This window comes from Scyliorhinus torazame, chromosome 3 (assembly GCF_047496885.1).
Source record: "Scyliorhinus torazame isolate Kashiwa2021f chromosome 3, sScyTor2.1, whole genome shotgun sequence".
NCBI lineage: Eukaryota > Metazoa > Chordata > Chondrichthyes > Carcharhiniformes > Scyliorhinidae > Scyliorhinus > Scyliorhinus torazame.
Window position 1 is genome coordinate 189,061,257 of NC_092709.1, and position 16,839 is coordinate 189,078,095.

General features: G+C 44.5%; 1 protein-coding gene across 12 annotated transcripts in view; it reads right to left on the bottom strand.

The window, feature by feature from the left end:
* Positions 1–16,839, bottom strand: part of LOC140408851 (amyloid beta precursor protein binding family B member 2-like) — a 466,668-nt gene that overhangs the window by 215,351 nt on the left and 234,478 nt on the right. For 9 of the 12 annotated variants that reach the window (XM_072496628.1, XM_072496630.1, XM_072496625.1 and 6 more), the window contains one exon: positions 15,563–15,771. In XM_072496628.1, coding sequence (XP_072352729.1) covers positions 15,563–15,771 — 209 coding nt within the window. The remainder of the gene's footprint in view (positions 1–15,562; positions 15,772–16,839) is intronic. The other 3 variants (XM_072496638.1, XM_072496629.1, XM_072496636.1) reach the window with 1 other exon arrangement.

Genomic DNA, 16,839 nt, shown 5'->3' on the forward strand with positions numbered 1-16,839 from the left:
GGGACTGGTTCTGGCAGAGGTGGGACCAGTACAAACTGGATGCATTACACTTGGGCAAGATCGGGACTGATGTCCGCATGGGAGTATTTGCTAGGGTGGCTGGGGAGGGTTGAAACGAAAATGGCAAGAGGATGGGAACCTATGCAAGGAGTCAGAGGCGGCGGAAACATGGGCAAGAACAAAATACAGAAAGAGGAAGAAGAAAAAGTATAGACAGAGAAACCAAGGACCAGAAACAAACAGTGCCACAGTGAAAAATAGTGGGAAAAGGACAAGTAATGTTTAAAAGACAAGCTTGAAGGCTTTGTGCCTTAACGCGAGGAGCATTCGCAATAAAGTGGATCAATTAACCGCACAGACAGATGTACGCTGTTATGATATAGTTGAGATTATGGAGACATAGCTGCAGGGTGACCAGGGATGGGTACTGAACATCCAGGGGTATTCAGTATTTAGAAAGGACAGACAAAAAGAAAAAGGCGGTGGGAGTTGGATTGCTGGTTAAAGAGGCAATTAACGTAATAATGAGGAAAGATATTTGCACAAATGATGTGGAATCTGTATGGGTAATGCTGAGAAACACTAAGGGGCAAAAAACGTTAGTGGGGGTTTGTATATAGATCCCCAAACTGCAGTGGTGATGTTGGGAATGGCATTAAACAGGGAATTAGAGACGCATGTGATAAGGGAACATCTGTAATCATGGGTGACTTTAATCTTCATATAGATTGGGCAATACCATAGAGGAGGAATTCCTGCGGTGTACACGGAATGGTTTTTTGGACCAATACATTGAGGAACCAACAAAGAACAAGCCATCCTAGGCTGGGTATTGTGCAATCAGAAAGGAACAATTGGCAACCTAGTTGTGCGAGACACCCTGGGGATGAGCAACCATAATATGACACAAAGTTTCATCAAGATGGAAGAGTAATGTAGTTGCTGTGAGACTAGGGTCCTGAATCTTAATAAAGGAAACTACGATGGTATAAGGAGCGAGTTGGCTATGATGTATTGGATGCATTAAAGGGATGACAGTGGATGGGCAGTGGCTAAACATTCAAAGATTGCATGGGCGAACTGCAACAATTGTTAATTATTGTCTAGCATGAAAGTCAAACGGGAAAGATGGACAAACCATGAGTTTCAAGAGATAGTATTGGATCCAAGGAAGAGGCATACAATTTGGCCAGGAGAAACAACAGACCTGAGGATTGGGAGCAGTTTGGAATTGAGCAAAGGAGGACCAATGGATTGATTAAAAAGAGGAAACTAGAATACGGGAGTAAACTTGCAGAAAACAGAAAAACTGACTGTAAAAGTTTCTATAGGTAAGTGAAGAGAAAAAGATTGAAGATAAATGTCAGCCCCTTACAGTCAGAAACAGGGGAATTTATAATGGGGAACAAAGAATTGGCTGACCAACTAAATTCTACTTTGGTCATGTCTCCACAAAGGAGGACACAAACAACATACCAAAACTGTTGGGGAACACATGATTTAGTAAGAGGAAGAACTGAAGGAAGTCAATATTAGTAGAGAAATGGTGTTGGGGGGTTTGATGGGATAGAAGGTGAATAAATCCCCAAGGCCTGATCATCTACATCCCAGAGTACTTAAGGAAGTGACCCTAGAAATAGTGAATGCATTGGTAGTCATCTTCCAAGATTCCATAGACCCTAGAACAGTTCATACAGATTGAAGGGTTATCTAATGTAATCTCACTATTTAAAAAGGGAGGTAGAGAGAAAACAGGGAATTATAGACCAGTCAGCCTGACGTCAGTAGTGGGGAAAATGCAAGAGTCCATCATCAATGCTTTTCTAGCAGAGCACTTGGAAAACAGTAGTAGAATCGGACAGAGTCAGCATTGATTTACGAAAGGGAAATGGTGCTCAACAAATCTACTGGAATTCTTCAGGGATGTAACTGGTAGAGTTGACGAGGAGGAGCCAGTGATGTGGTTTATTTGGACTTTCAGAAGGCTTTCGAAAAATTCCCACATAAGTGATTAGCATGTAAAAGTAAAGTATATGGGATTGTGGGTAGTGTATTGGGATGGATAGAAACCTGGTTTACAGACAGAAAACAAAGAGTAGGAATAACCAGATCTTTTTCTGAATGGTAGGCAGTGACTAGTGTGGTATCGCAGGGATCAGTGCTAGGATCCCAGCTATTTACAATACATATTAATGATTTGGACACGTGGCTGGATGGAAGGGTGAGCTGTGAGGAGGATGCAGAGATGCTTCAGTGTAATTTGGACAAGTTGAGTGAATGGGCAAATGCATGGTAGATGCAGTATAATGTGGATAAATGTTAGGTTATCCACTTTGGTAGCAAAAACAAGGAGGAGAATTATCTGAATGGCTAGAACTTAAGAAGGGAATGTACAACGAGACCTGGGTGTCCTTGTACACCTGTCACTGAAAATAAGCATTCAATGCAACAGGCAGTAAAGGCGGCAAATAGTATGTTGGGCTTCATAGCGAGATGAATCGAGTACAGGAGCAAGGAGGAGTTGCTGCAGTTATACAAGGCATTGGTGAGACCACAACTCTAATAGCGTGTGCAGTTTTGGGCTCCTTATCTGAGGAAGGATACTCTTGCAATAGATGCAGTGCAGAGAAGGCTGACCGGGCTGATTCCTGGAATGGGGGGCTAAGTCAGTTAGGATTAGATTCGCTGGAGTTTAGAAGGGGGGGTCCCACAGAAACCGATATAACTCTAACAGGACTAGACAGGGTAGATGCAGGAAGGATGTTCCCAATGGTGGGGGTGTCCAGAACCAGGGGTAATCTAAAGAAATGGGGTAAACCATTTAGGTCTGAGGTGAGGAGAAATTTCTTCACCAGAGTGGTAAGCCTGTGGAATTGTCTGCCACAGGAAGCAGGGGGCTTCCTGCAGGGGTCTCACTTCTCGACGGCCTTTCCGACAGGAGGTTCTCTTCAGTATGAAGACACCACATTAAAAACAGCTCTATGCAAGCTCCATTAGAATCCACTCAAAGTGTTCCGACAGTGTAACAATGTTATGCCTGGTTTCAGGCTGACGCCGGGAACTATTGTGATACTGCACAACCTAATTAATGTCATTGCACCACATCGAGTAAGACTTGTAACCATCAGGTCAATGGATGCAGTACAAATTTTCCAACAATTAAAACGACAGGCTCTTGTGCCAGGAGCAAGAATCGATTAAATTTACTTTTAATATGCAGGAGATTCTGATAATGGTTTTTATTTTGCTCACTGCAGACTTAGGTCCTCTGATTTTGTAAGATAAGGGGAAAGGGAAATTAGAGGCTAAAAGAGAATTTGACACTGACAGCTAACACAAACAGGAATCTGAAACTCTTCTTTCGGCACAAAAGCTGTAAGAGGAGATGGAATGGGGGGGGGGGGGAAAGAGAGGTAATTAGTGCCCAAAAATGGACCGACACATGGAGCAGAATGCATGGTTGGGTACCAAATGAATACTTCGCATCTGTCTTTACCAAGGAAGAATATACAGCCAAAGAGAAAATGAAAGAGGAGCTGATGGGCTCGAGCTATCAGAAAGACTGTACTTAAAGTTGATAAGTTCACAGGACTGGATGGGATACATCCGAGGATGCGGAGGAAAATAAGGATCGAAATTGTGGAGCCAAAGGCCAGAATCTACTAATCCTCCTTAGAAACGGGGATGGATTGGAGAATTGCAAATATTACACCCTTGTTCAAAAAAAGGATACGAGGATAAAATCAGCAACTATAGGCCGGTCAGTGTAACACCAGTAGTGGCAAAGCTTTTAGGCATAATATTCCAGGACAAATAAAGTCACTTTGACAAGCGTGGCTTAACTAAGGAAATCCAGCATGGATTTGTTAATGGCAAATTGCGTTAAACGTTGTTTGGTGAATATCAACGAGCGTTGGTGAGATGTACATGAACTTCCAAAAAAGTTTGATAGTGCCATTTAAAGGGCTTGCCAGAAAAGGTGAAGCTCGTGAAATAAAATAGACAGCGCAGCATGGATACAAAGTTAGCGGATAGCGAGGAGAAACAGAGCAATGAACAATTGTTTGTCCAACTGGAGGAGGGTGCAGAGTGGGATTCCCCAAGTGTTCCCCAGGGGTCGGTACTGGCACACTGATTTTCTTGAAGTAAATTAATGACAAGGCTTGGATATTCAGGGCACAACTGTGAAATTTGCAGATGACACAAAACCTGGGTATTGTGAATAGGAAAGTAAAAACCTCAAAAGGGCATTGACAGGCTGGTGGAATAGGCGGGCACCAGCATAAATTCGGACTCTCTTGTGGGATTAAAAGTGGCACCAAGGTTGTGAACAGATTTACTTAATCTCAAATGCTGTCATGGAAAGGGATGGAGTTGGTACCTAGGGAACGGAGTTTGGAGCAAGGATCAAAAACAATGGCTGCACTCTTCCCAATATTTAACTGGATGTCAAACACGAAGTCGGATAAAACCACTGAAGGAGTTGAGAGAAGAGGCGGTCAGGTACAACTGGTGTCCTGAGTGTAAATGTGAAAACTGTCACTATGCTGAACCTTTCTGGTGGAATGTCACAGACCTGAAACATTAACCCTGTTTCTCTCTCCACAGACCTGTGTGACCTGCTAAGTATTTTCTATTTTATCTAGAATTCTTCATGTTTGGATCGATATGGTACTCTGTCTTATTTCAGGGCTGTGCCTTATTTCGGGTTGGTGATTATAAGCAACCACCTCAATTGCTCTGCAGGATAATTGTATTTCTTCAGGTCTTTGGAAGAGTGTTATAGGTGTGAATACCTGTTGTAATTCCACAGCTTTGAGCTGTGCCAGAGATGGCCAAGTGCCGTTGTAACTTTTAATTGCCTTTCTAAAGGGTCGTACTGAACATAAATAACCCACTCTGGTTAGTAGAGGTGCCTAAAAGAGAATCTCTGAAGATAAAGGTTACATTGACAGCTCCTTTCACAAGTAGAGAAATTATCTGGCTGCTTTCTGTCAGTTTCTCATTTCTGCCTTTACCATTGTGCAGTTGAAATTTCCTCCAATTAAATATTGGGAAGACCAAAGCCTTCAGTCCCCCTCATGAACTGTGCATCTTCTCCCTAGCCACAGACTCCATTCCTCTCCCTGGCTGGTGTTTGAGGTTAATCCAGCCTGTTTGCAAGCTTTGTGTTGTTTGGCCCCAAGCTGAATATCAGGCCCTACAGACTCTCCGTTTCCAAATTGCCCACTTCCACCTCCATCATTTTTCCCACCTCCTTCTCGGTCTCATCCCACCTGCTGCTGAAACCCTTCTCCATACTTTTGTTACCACTAAATTTGATTATTCTCATGCTTTCCTGGATGGCCTCCTAAAATCCACCCTTCATAAATTTATGTATTCTGCAGTATAAAGGGTTAATGTTAAATATGTAAATATATGGTCTATGTCATCAGTAATGTAGGATCACACGATAATAGAGCATGTAGAGGGCTAGTGTTATGTAGAGCCTCATGCAGAGTCTACCGTGTAACTATTAGCATGATGTTCATTAAAAGAGAGAGTTTGCCAACAGTCTCACCTCCAGCATTGTCTGCAAGTCCAGATCCAGAACTACCACAATAAGACATCCAGCAAAATACTGTTGCGTGCATCCTAACGCTCACTCCGTTGAGTTCACTCATTACCCTGTGTTAGCTGCCTGATTGGCCCACTGGTAACAAACTTCACAAACTGTCATCCTCAGTTTCAAATTACCCCATGTCTCTATCCCTCCTCCTGTGGCATCTCATCTGGCCCTATAAATCTTCCCAGACCTTCACGTGTCCAAATTTGCCCTTTGTGCATCCCTAATTTTAAATGCTCTACCATTAGTGGCAGTCCCTTCAGCTGCCAAGATCCTAAGCTCTGGAATTACTTTTTGAAATATCAGTATCTCTCTACCTCCCTCTTTGAGACACTCCTTAAATGTCTCTTTTTGACAAACATTTGACCATCTTCCCTAAAGTGTCATGTGGTCTGGTGCCCAATTTTGTTTTACAATGTGTCCTTTATGTCTTTTTAAAATGTTAAAGGTGCTTTAGAAACGCAAAGAACTGGAGAATCTCAGCAGGCCAGACAGCATATGTGGAGAGAAAAGGGAGCTAACATTGAGAGTCTGGATGACTCTTTGTCAAAGGGAGCTAACGTTTTGAGTCATCCAGACTCAAAATGTTAGCTCCCTTTTCTCTCCACAGATGCTGTCAGACTTGCTGAGATTGTCCACTATTTTCTATTTTTGTTTCAGATTCCAGCAGCTGCAATAATTTGCATTTATCTTAGAAATGCAAGTTGCTATTGCTGTACCAGAATTATAAGTGCTGATCTATGTTAATCCAGACCTTTGAATTATTGGTCCAGTAACACAAGCACGACACTTTCTGCAGTAAATGTAACATCTGAGCCTGTTGGCAGCTAATGTGCATTATTGATTGATATTTGTCAGGTGCACCAAAGTACAGTGAAAAGTATTTTTCTGCAGCCAAAGGAGCGTACACAGTACATACATAGTAGACAAAAGAATAATCGACAGAATACATTGACAAATGGTACATCTACAAATAGTGATTGGTTACAGTGCAGAACAAGGGCCAAACAAGAGCAGCAGACATGCCAAATTTCTTTAGCTTCCGTAGGAAGTAGAGACATTGTTGGGCTTTCTTGACTGTTGCATTAAGGTGAGTGGATCAGGTCAGACTGTTGGGGATGGTGACCCCCAGGAACTTGGAGCTATCGACCATCTCCACTTCGGAGTCATTGTTTGAGATACGACCCACCACAGTCTGCAAACTTATAGATTGAATCGGAGTTGAATCTTGTCTCACAGTCATGTGCGTATAGGGAGTACAGTAGAGCACTGAGCTCACATCCTTGCGGGGCCCAGTGTTGATGACTATTGTTGGGGAGGTGTTGTTACCTATCCTGACAGATTGCGGTCTGTTGGTGAGGAAGTCAGCTGCACAGGCAGAGGTCAAGTCCAAGGTTGCAGACTTTGGTTATTAGTCTTGTCGCGATAATGGTGTTGAAGGCAGAGCTGTAGTCTCTGAACAGCAGTCTGACGTGGATGTCCTTGTTGTTGAGATGTTTGAGTGTTGATTGTAGGGCCAGAGAGGTAGCATCTGCTGTGGATCGGTTGCCACGGTTGGTGAACTGCAATGGATCGAGACCATCTGGGAGGCTGGCATTGATCCATCTCATGACTAGCCGCTCGAAGCATTTCATGATAACAGACGTCAGGGCCACTGGTCGATAGTCGTTGAGGCACGCTACCTTGTTCTTCTGTCATGTGCGAGTACCTTTAAGAAATGGGTGTTTATCGAATAGCTATAGTGGGTGTACCTTTAAGAAATGGGCGTTTGTCAGATAGCTGCAGTGATATCAGAGAGTGGGTGGAGTTGGGCTGTCTGTCTTTCACTTGCGTTTTTGAGCAGGCAGCTACAGTGTGTTTTTAGTTTCATTTTGAGAGCTGGATAGCTGCAGGCAAAGCGGACAGTTGTATAAGGATCTCTCTGCAATCTAAAGACTGTCTCCAGATCATTTGAAGATTTCAAAGTGATAACTGCTCTCTGTAGGGAATTTAAACCTGACCTCGGTTTTAAAAAGGATCTTTTTGTCTTATGGATGTTGTAAGGAAAGATTAAGGGTTACTTATAGAATATTGTATCTATGGGGATGATTGGTGCTGCCAGTTGTTAAGATGTTTACAATGGGTTTATAAAGTGTTAACTGGTTTCATAAATAAACATTGTTTTAATTTAAAAAGTACTTTAACCCTGTTGCACCACACCTGTAAAGTAGGCCCGTGTGCTCCCCATAACTCATTAAAAGTTGTGGGTCAGGTGAACTACTGATACACTTTGGGGTGGTTCTCTAAACCCTGGCCCATAACACTTCTTTGGTATTGGTAATATGGTGGTCTTCTTGAAGCAGGTGGAGACCTTGGAGCGGAGAAATGAGGTGTTGAAGATATCTGTGAAAACACTCGCCAGCTAGTCAGCACAGGCTCTGAGTGCTCGCCCAGGGACTCCATCGGGGCCCATTGCTTTCCGCAGGTTTACTTTCAAGAAGGCAGCTCTTGCCTCTGAGGCTGTAATAGTAGGTATGGGTGTGTCCAGGGCTGCTGGGGTGGGTAGCACTAATGTATTGGCTGATTGTTCAAAGTGGGCATAAAACTTGTTCAGTTCATCAGGGAGGGATGCTCCAGCACCAGAGAGTCCAACTGGCCTTGCTTTGTAGCCTGTGATCTTGTGTAAGCCCTGCCATAGATGTTGTAGGTTTGTGCTGTTGGCCTGGGACTCGTTTGATCCGGTTTTGTCTTTTGGCATCCCTGGTGGTTTTCCATACGTCGTACCTGGGTTTCTTATATAGGGCAGGGTGTCAGACTTGAACGCCTCAATTCGGAACTTCAGCATGGAGTGGACCCTTTGGTTGAGCCAGGGTTTCCGATTGGGGAACACCCGTATTGTCTTCTTTGGTACACAGTCCTCGCCATACTTACTGCTTTTTTGTATAAATTTAGAGTGCCCAATTTTTTTGTTTCCAAATTCAGGGGCAATTTAGCATGGCCAATCCACCTAACGTGCACATCTTTAGGTTGTGGGGGTGAAACCCACGCAGACATGGGGAGAATGTGCAAACTCCACACGGACAGTGATCCAGGGCCGGGATTCGAACCCGGGTCCTTAGCGCCGCAGTCCCAGTGCTAACCACTGCATCACATGCCGCCCCCTCGACACACTTGCTGATGAAGTCTGTGATGGCGGTTGTGTACTCGTCCACGTTAGCTGCCGCGGCCTTGAATATGGACCAGTCATAGGCTCCAAGCAATTGCGGAGAATGTCCTCTGATGCATCGGACCAGCACTGGACAGTTTTCTTGACTGGTTCAGCATGCTTGAGTTGCTGTTTGTAAGCCGGAAGTAGGAGTATCGCCTTGTGGTCAAATTTGCCAAAGTGTGGTCGGGGAATGGAGCGGGAGGCAACTTTGATGCTCGTGTAGCAGTGGTCCAGGATGTTTGGACCTCTGGTGGGGCAGGAAGTATGTTGATAGAGTTTGGGTAGGACCTTCCGGAGGCTGGCCTGGTTGAAGTCTCCAACCACAATATGCTACTTGCCTTTGGAGCAAATAACAACGATAACTCTCAACAGATTTGGTTACCCTGAACAACTTGTGTGCGACAATGGGTCGCAGTTTATTTTGCAAGAGCTCGTACACTACTTGAAGAAGAATGGAATTCAAGACAGCTGATCCGCTCCTTAGCATCCTGCCACAAACGTACTGGCAGGACGTTTTCTACAGACGATAAAACATTCGTTAACGGTGACTCAAAAACAAGATTCATTGTCTACATGCTTGAGCCAATTCCTGCTCACGTACAGAAATACTGCTCACTTAACCATCCAACTTTCTCCAACGTTACTAATGGTTAGATGTCAACTACACGCAGCAGTCAATTTACTAAAACCACCCAAGACAAAAGAAATTGTGAAGAAAAAGTAGCAGAATCAGGTGGGAGAACAAGGTGAAATGTCCTGTTTTAAGCCAGGGTCAAGATGTTCTGGCAAGGAACAATACCACAAGTGAAAAGTGGGTACCTGCCGCTATTTTAGCACAGACAGAATCAGTCTCCTACATCTTACAAACCTGAGGCAATATAATACGGAGGAAACATGCGGATCAACTTTCGGCGACAAGAACCAATCTACCAGAGAGAAAGAACTGAGAGTCCAAATCAAGCTGTGCCAAGAGATGACCTGGACCTTCCAGAGAACCTAACACTAATCAAACCAATTGGGGAAAGCAGTACTTCAGCTGAGAAACAGACACTGAATCAACCTCAGGACACTATGTCGACTCCAGTTAAAACGACCATGGATGATGTCCAAACCTGGCTGATCAGTGACAAATGGAATTCAGCCTGGATAAATGTGAGGTGATGCACTTGGGCAGGACAAACAAGGAAAGGGATAAACAGCAAGACCCCTTAAGCACCGATGGTCAGAGGGACCTTGGTGTGCAAGTACACCGGTCCCTTAAGGTAGCAGAGCAAGTGGATACAATGGTTAAGAAGACCTATGTATGACTGTTTTTATTAACCAAGACATAGAGTTTAAGAGCAGGGAGATTATGCAGGAACTATATAAAACATTGGTTAGGCCACAACTGTGCGCAGTTCTGGAATCCACATTATAGGAGGGATGTGATAGCACTGGAAGGGTGCAGAGGAGATTTACCATGATGTTGTCTCGGCTGGAGAGTTTTAGCTATGAAGAAAGATTGGATAGACTGGGATTATTTTCCTTGAGGCAGAGGAGACCGAGGGGACATGCTTGTGATGTATAAAAATATGAGGGGCATAGATAGAGTACGCAGCTCGAAACATTTCTCCTTAGAGGAGGGATCAATGACTAGGGGGCACAGATTTAAATAAGGGGTAGGAGGTTTAGCAGGGGCGTGAGGGAAACCCTTTTCACCCAGAGGGTGGTGGGACTCAAACTCACTGCCTGAAAGAGTGGTGGAGGCAGAGACCCTCATAAGGGTAGTATTTAGATGTTCATTTGCGATGCCAAGGAATACAATACGAAGTCTTACAACACCAGGTTAAAGTCCAACAGGTTTGTTTCGATGTCACTAGCTTTCGGAGCGCTGCTCCTTCCTCAGGTGAATGAAGAGGTATGTTCCAGAAACACATATATAGCCAGATTCAAAGATGCCAAACAATGCTTGGAATGCGACCATTAGCAGGTGATTAAATCTTTACAGATCCAGAGATGGGGTAACCCCAGGTTAAAGAGGTGTGAATTGTGTCAAGCCAGGACAGTTGGTAGGATTTTGCAGGCCAGATGGTGGGGGATGAATGTAATGCGACATGAATGTAATGCGACATGAATCCCAGGTCCCGGTTGAGGCCACACTCATGTGTACGGAACTTGGCTATAGGTTTCTGCTCGGCGATTCTGCGTTGTCGCGCGTCCTGAAGGCCGCCTTGGAGAACGCTTACCCGGAGATCAGAGGCTGAATGCCCTTGACTGCTGAAGTGTTCCCCGACTGGGAGGGAACATTCCTGCCTGGTGATTGTTGCGCGGTGTCCGTTCATTCGTTGTCGCAGCGTCTGCATGGTCTCGCCAATGTACCACGCTTCGGGACATCCTTTCCTGCAGCGTATGAGGTAGACAACATTGGCCGAGTTGCACGAGTATGTACCACGTACCTGGTGGGTGGTGTTCTCACGTGTAATAGTGGTATCCATGTCGATGATCTGGCACATCTTGCAGAGATTGCCATGGCAGGGTTGTGTGGTGTCGTGGTCGCTGTCCTGAAGACTGGGTAGTTTGCTAAGGAATACAAGGCTATAGACCAAGTGCTGGGAAAAGGGATCAGAGTAGTTAGGTGGCTGTTTTTGACGAATGCAGACACAATGGGCCAAAGAGCCTTTTCTGTGCTGTAGACCTCTGTGGCTGTGACTATGACTAGAGGTTGCAGCAAGCACTAAAAGGCAGACCTGAGGTTCATCGACAACCCCACAAAGAGTGACGACCTGCAAAGCACCCGATGTATGAAATTAAATGAAAATCGCTTCTTGTCACAAGTAGGCTTCAAATGAAGTTACTGTGAAAAGCTCCTAGTCGCCATATTCCCGCGCCTGTTCGGGGAGGCTGGTACGGGAATTGAACCGTGCTGCTGGCCTGCCTTGGTCTGCTTTCAAAGCCAGCTCTTTAGCCCTGTGCTAAACCAGCCCCTTGAGAGCATAAACTCAGTATTAATCCAGGCCTCTGGATTGCTAGTCCAATAACATTACGCCTGACCCCCAGATGCTCACTGGTATTTTAATTCTACAGTGCTAAACTATTAGCCCTGTGCTAAACTGCTGTTGTTGATCGATTGTTAATGTTATGCTGATTATTGGGTCAGGGGTGTTTGATTTAAAAAGGGAGGCAAAGGTTGTGTATTCATGGTATTTCTAGTGTTTCGTCACTAGCAGCCTTGCAATCGAACAGGGGCACTTTAAGAGGTCACGCAATGTCATCAGCCATTTGCGCAGGCGAACGGGCAGTGTAACACAGCAGCTTGTAGTGTTAACACCTTCTAATATATCTCTTCATTTGTCTGAATCTCGGAGACCTGCAGACTTGATTTTAAAACCACCATGACCCCACCCCAGCATAAACGTCAGGGTGAGCCTCCTCCGCTCAGCAGCTGTCCCTGCTTTAATTTTACAGTCAATGGGCTCTTTAATTACAGTGGGGTAAGCACAATGCCATCTTCCACGAGGACACTCCAACTCAAGAGTTTTCAGCCAATTGGAGGTGGCGACTTTGCGGTACTGTGAGTTCCAGCAGGATTGGTGGCCACTGACAGTACCGCTAGAAGCCTGGATATTCCAAACCCCAGGTAAGTCTGGGAAAATATCAGTCATGATTGAATGGCGGATTCATGCCAGGGCTGGCTGGCAGGCTATGGCAAGGTGAGAGGCACAGCATGTTGTCAGGCAGGGGTAGGAGGGTGGATATGAGGAGAGAAACTGTGGGGGAGACCACCAATTGGCAACCCCTCCCCCCTTTCACTGGCAAAGAGCCTGCAGGATTTGTTTCAAATGCTCCGGTCGTAAGTTAAATCTATGCCATGGTTGGATGAGGCTCTTAACTGGGCATTAACTGCCCAATTAAAGAACACAACTGGGGCATGGGCCAGCAACCCACCCAATTCTTCCCCTGCCGCTGGTAAAATTGTGGTAGGGCAGGGGTGGGATGGCAGGTCAATGGCACAGTGCCCTGTGTTATTGATCCATGTTCTTCAAAAACCAGCCCTCTGCTTCCACAAATTTGCCCTCCTGTCTTGAAGGCTTTAACTAATGTCAAAGGTGCCAAAAATGTCAAAACTAAGGTCCAAAATAAGAGACTATAAATGCAAAATTAAATGTGAGTCATTTGGAACAGAGGGCAGCAGAACACTGTTTGCAGATGATACAAAGATCTGTAGAAGGACAGGTAGTATTGAGGAAAGCAGGGGGCTGCAGAAGGAATTGGACAAGCTAGGAGAGTGGGCAATGAAGTGGCAAATGAAATACAATGTGGAAAAGTGTGAGGTTATGCACTTTGGAAGGAGGAATTTAGGCATAGACTATTTTCTAAATGGGGAAATGCTTAGGAAATCAGAAGCACTAAGGGACTTGGGAGTCCTTGTTCACGATTCTCTTAATGTGCAGGTTCAGTCGGCAGTTAAGGAGGCAAATGCAATGTTAGCACTCATGTCAAGAGGGCTAGAATACAAGACCAGCGGTCTACTTCTGAGGCGGTATACAGCTCTGGTCAGACCCCATTTGGAGTATTGTGAGCAGTTTTAGGCCCCGAATCTAAGGAAGGATATGCTGGCCTTGGAAAGGGTCCAGAGGAGGTTCACAAGAATGATCCCTGGAATGAAGAACTTGGCATATGAGGAACAGTTGAGGACTCTGGGTCTGTACTCGTTGGAGTTTAGAAGGATGAGGGGGGATCTTATTGAAACATACAGGATACTGCGAGGCCTGGATAGAGTGGATGTGGAGAGGATGTTTCCACTTGCAGGAGAAACTAGAACCAGAGGGCACCATCTCAGACTAAAGGGACGATCCTTTAGTACAGAGATGAGGAGGAATTTCAGCAGCCAGAGTGTGGTGAATCTGTGGAACTCTTTGCCGCAGAAGGCTAGCGGAGGCCAAATCACTGAGTGTCTTTAAGACAGAGATAGATAGGTTCATGATAAATAAGGGGATCAGGGGTTATGGGGAGAAGGCAGCAGAATGGGGATGAGAAAATATCAGCCATGATTGAATGGCAGAGTAGACTCGATGGGCCGAGTGGCCTAATTCTGCTCCGATGTCTTATGGTTTACAGAAAGCTGTGACATTCACGTTTAGTCATTAGGAGTTGAGGCAGAAACTATGTCAATATTCAAGGTTATCAGATAGAGGGAAGATAGGATAAAGATAAGGAAACAGAAAAGGTAAGTATTCGTAAAACCATTTGCTTATGTTGAGGATTAATGGCGACATGGACGGATATTATAACTTCGCTGTATGCACTGAATCAACATGTAACAGCTACAAACAAAGATCAAACACTCCTTAGAACAAGGTTTTCTTGACATGCAGCCTGTACAAAGTCTAGCCCAGTAGCAAAAGACACATTTGTGTCAAGACCCTGCATATCAGAATGATAACAACTCTATATGGGAAAACATTTAAAGTTTAAACTGCAGAATAAAACGGATTTACTTTGAAATGAAGCCAAGAGAGGGGCGACACGATGGTGCAGTGGTTAGCACTGCTGCCACACGGTGCCGAGGACCCGGGTTCGATCCTGGCCCTGGGTCACTATCCACGTAGAGTTTGCACATTCTCCCCGTGTCTGCTTGATCCTCACCCCTACAACCCAAATATGAGCAGGGTAGGTGGATTGGCCACACTAAAATTGCCCCTTAAATAAAAAGCAACAAAGCCAAAATAAAATATAAATCCTATTTAAATTGTTAATTTCAGGGCATCTTTTTTGATGCCTGACTTTCATTTATTAGTAAGATAGAAATGTAATTTAAAAAAAAAAATAAACAGACACATCAACACAATAAAAGTGGCAATTTCTGGGCAGCACGGTGCCGCAGCGGTTAGCCCTGCTGCCTCATGGCGCTGAGGTCCCAGGTTCGACCCCGGCTCTGGGTCACTGTCCATGTGGAGTTTGCACATTCAACCCGTGTCTGCGTGGGTTTCGCCCCCACAACCCAAAGATATGCAGGCTAGGTGGATTGGCCATGCTAAACTGTCCCTTAATTGGAAAAAATGAATTGGGTACTCTAAATTTAAAAAACAAAAGTGGCAATTTCCCATTCCAGAGATTTGCGAAAGGTACAGATTTAAATTCCACTCAAATCACATCCCAATCTAAACTACATCCTGCGGAGGCTGAATTTAAAAAAAAAAATCAGAGGGAGACTCGTGTTGGTCTTTGGCAGCCAATAATGTAGGCAACAGCAGCAGACTGGGAGGAAGTCATGAACCAAACCTCGTGATTCTAGGCCTAAAGCTCAGTAGATTTTTTTTTAAACTAGAAGGAGACATGTTGGGCTGAATGGCCTCCCCTGTTTTGTACAGCACCATGATTCATTGAAAAATATTAAACCAAAAGAGGGAGACATTGATACCAAAAAAAGCAACAATGAAAGTTATAACATTAGAATTAGCTTTGTAAATAGTCACAGCTGCAGGCAAAGTAGAGAGGAGATTTTTGGAAGGGAAGGAGCAGTCCAGCATCAGTAATCTGGTGCACCTGTTGACCAGCTCTAAACCGTAAAAGCAGAATTCAGAAGACAAATCATCCGTTCAAATAGACATAGCATGTGTGATATGCAGAATGGCAGTGGAGGGAGAGAAGGGTAGTGAGAATGATTATCCTTCAATTGCACTCACAATTGATTTCAGAAAGCGTTCCAAATAAATAATGTAATGTACATATATAAATATAACTTAATATATAATGTTCCAAAAAAAGTAAAAGCATCCAAAAAACATTACCTCATTTTCTGGAGCGGGAGAAGGGGTAATGGAGTTTAATGATCCTTTCCGTGTGTCGGTGTCTTCTGCTGATGTAGATACTGGCGGCTCCCACTGCGTAGTGCCTGTTGGTATATGCCAATAATAGATGCCAGCAATATCATTGATCTTCTTCCATCCTGGTGGGAGGTCAGGGTCAGTCTGAAATGATTGATCACTCCATATGTCTGCTGGGAAGCAGAGTTGAATAAAAACATTAACCAAATTAAAACACTGATTTAATCCTTTGAAGATTACACTAGCATTTTTGATTATTAAAAAAGTCATAGTTCAGAGAACAGGTGGTGGTGAGTGGGCTTTTTTTGGATCCTTCGACAGAATGAAAAAACACCTCTATTCACATGAGTGTTAAGATTCCTTTAAACCTGGCTGGTCCAATTGGACTTCAAATGTATTCAGAGCACAAACAACTCACAAGAGACAAAATATTTGAAAATAAATTCTCATTCCTCAGAATTTGACATCCTCAAAATGTGTCAGCCTCACAATCAGCTCCATGCGCTAAGTCGTAATGTTCTGCAACCGTTTGTGGCTGCCATCAAAACCAGTTCTTCCTGGTTGCTAACCGTAACTTCCTTTCTAGCCATTTCCTCAGGATCAACTGAAGCAAAACCTCGGCATTTAAAATGATACTTCAAATCTGACATCCCATCTACGGTATCAACAAAATTGCTTACTGCTCACTTCCACCTCCACAAAATACCTCTGGTGCTACCTCAGTCTAGCAACAACTGAAACCTCTTTCAGCTCTGGGTTCACATTCTATCCTGCCCGTCACACTGGCCTCCCAAATTAAGCCCACTTGTCCAACATCCATTTCTTTGTTAACCCACGTTGGGGAAGTCCCTGAGCCCCAAAACGTTCAATTTGTGCACTCTATGTATCATTCTCATCTTTGTATCCTCTCCTGTCTCTGTCTGTGGTGTATTCCTCTTCTCGCTCTCTGCCCCAACCACTCTCTGAAACTCCCTCACTAAGGGAATTTACACACGGCATCTTATCTTCTTTCCACTGAAACCTTCACCAGTTCCGAAGATCTAAGTGAATTGAAAGAGCTGGTAAGGTGTGATTGAAACTTATGGGGTGGGATTCTCCGTTTGAGAGATTATGTTCTCCCTCCGGAGCTGAAGTGCTTCTGGTTTGCGCTGGCGCTAGGAGCAGCGCCCACAAGCAATTCCCTCTCCCTCGTCATGTACATTTATGCATGGCGGGCAGCGCAAGACATTCCATTCCGAATC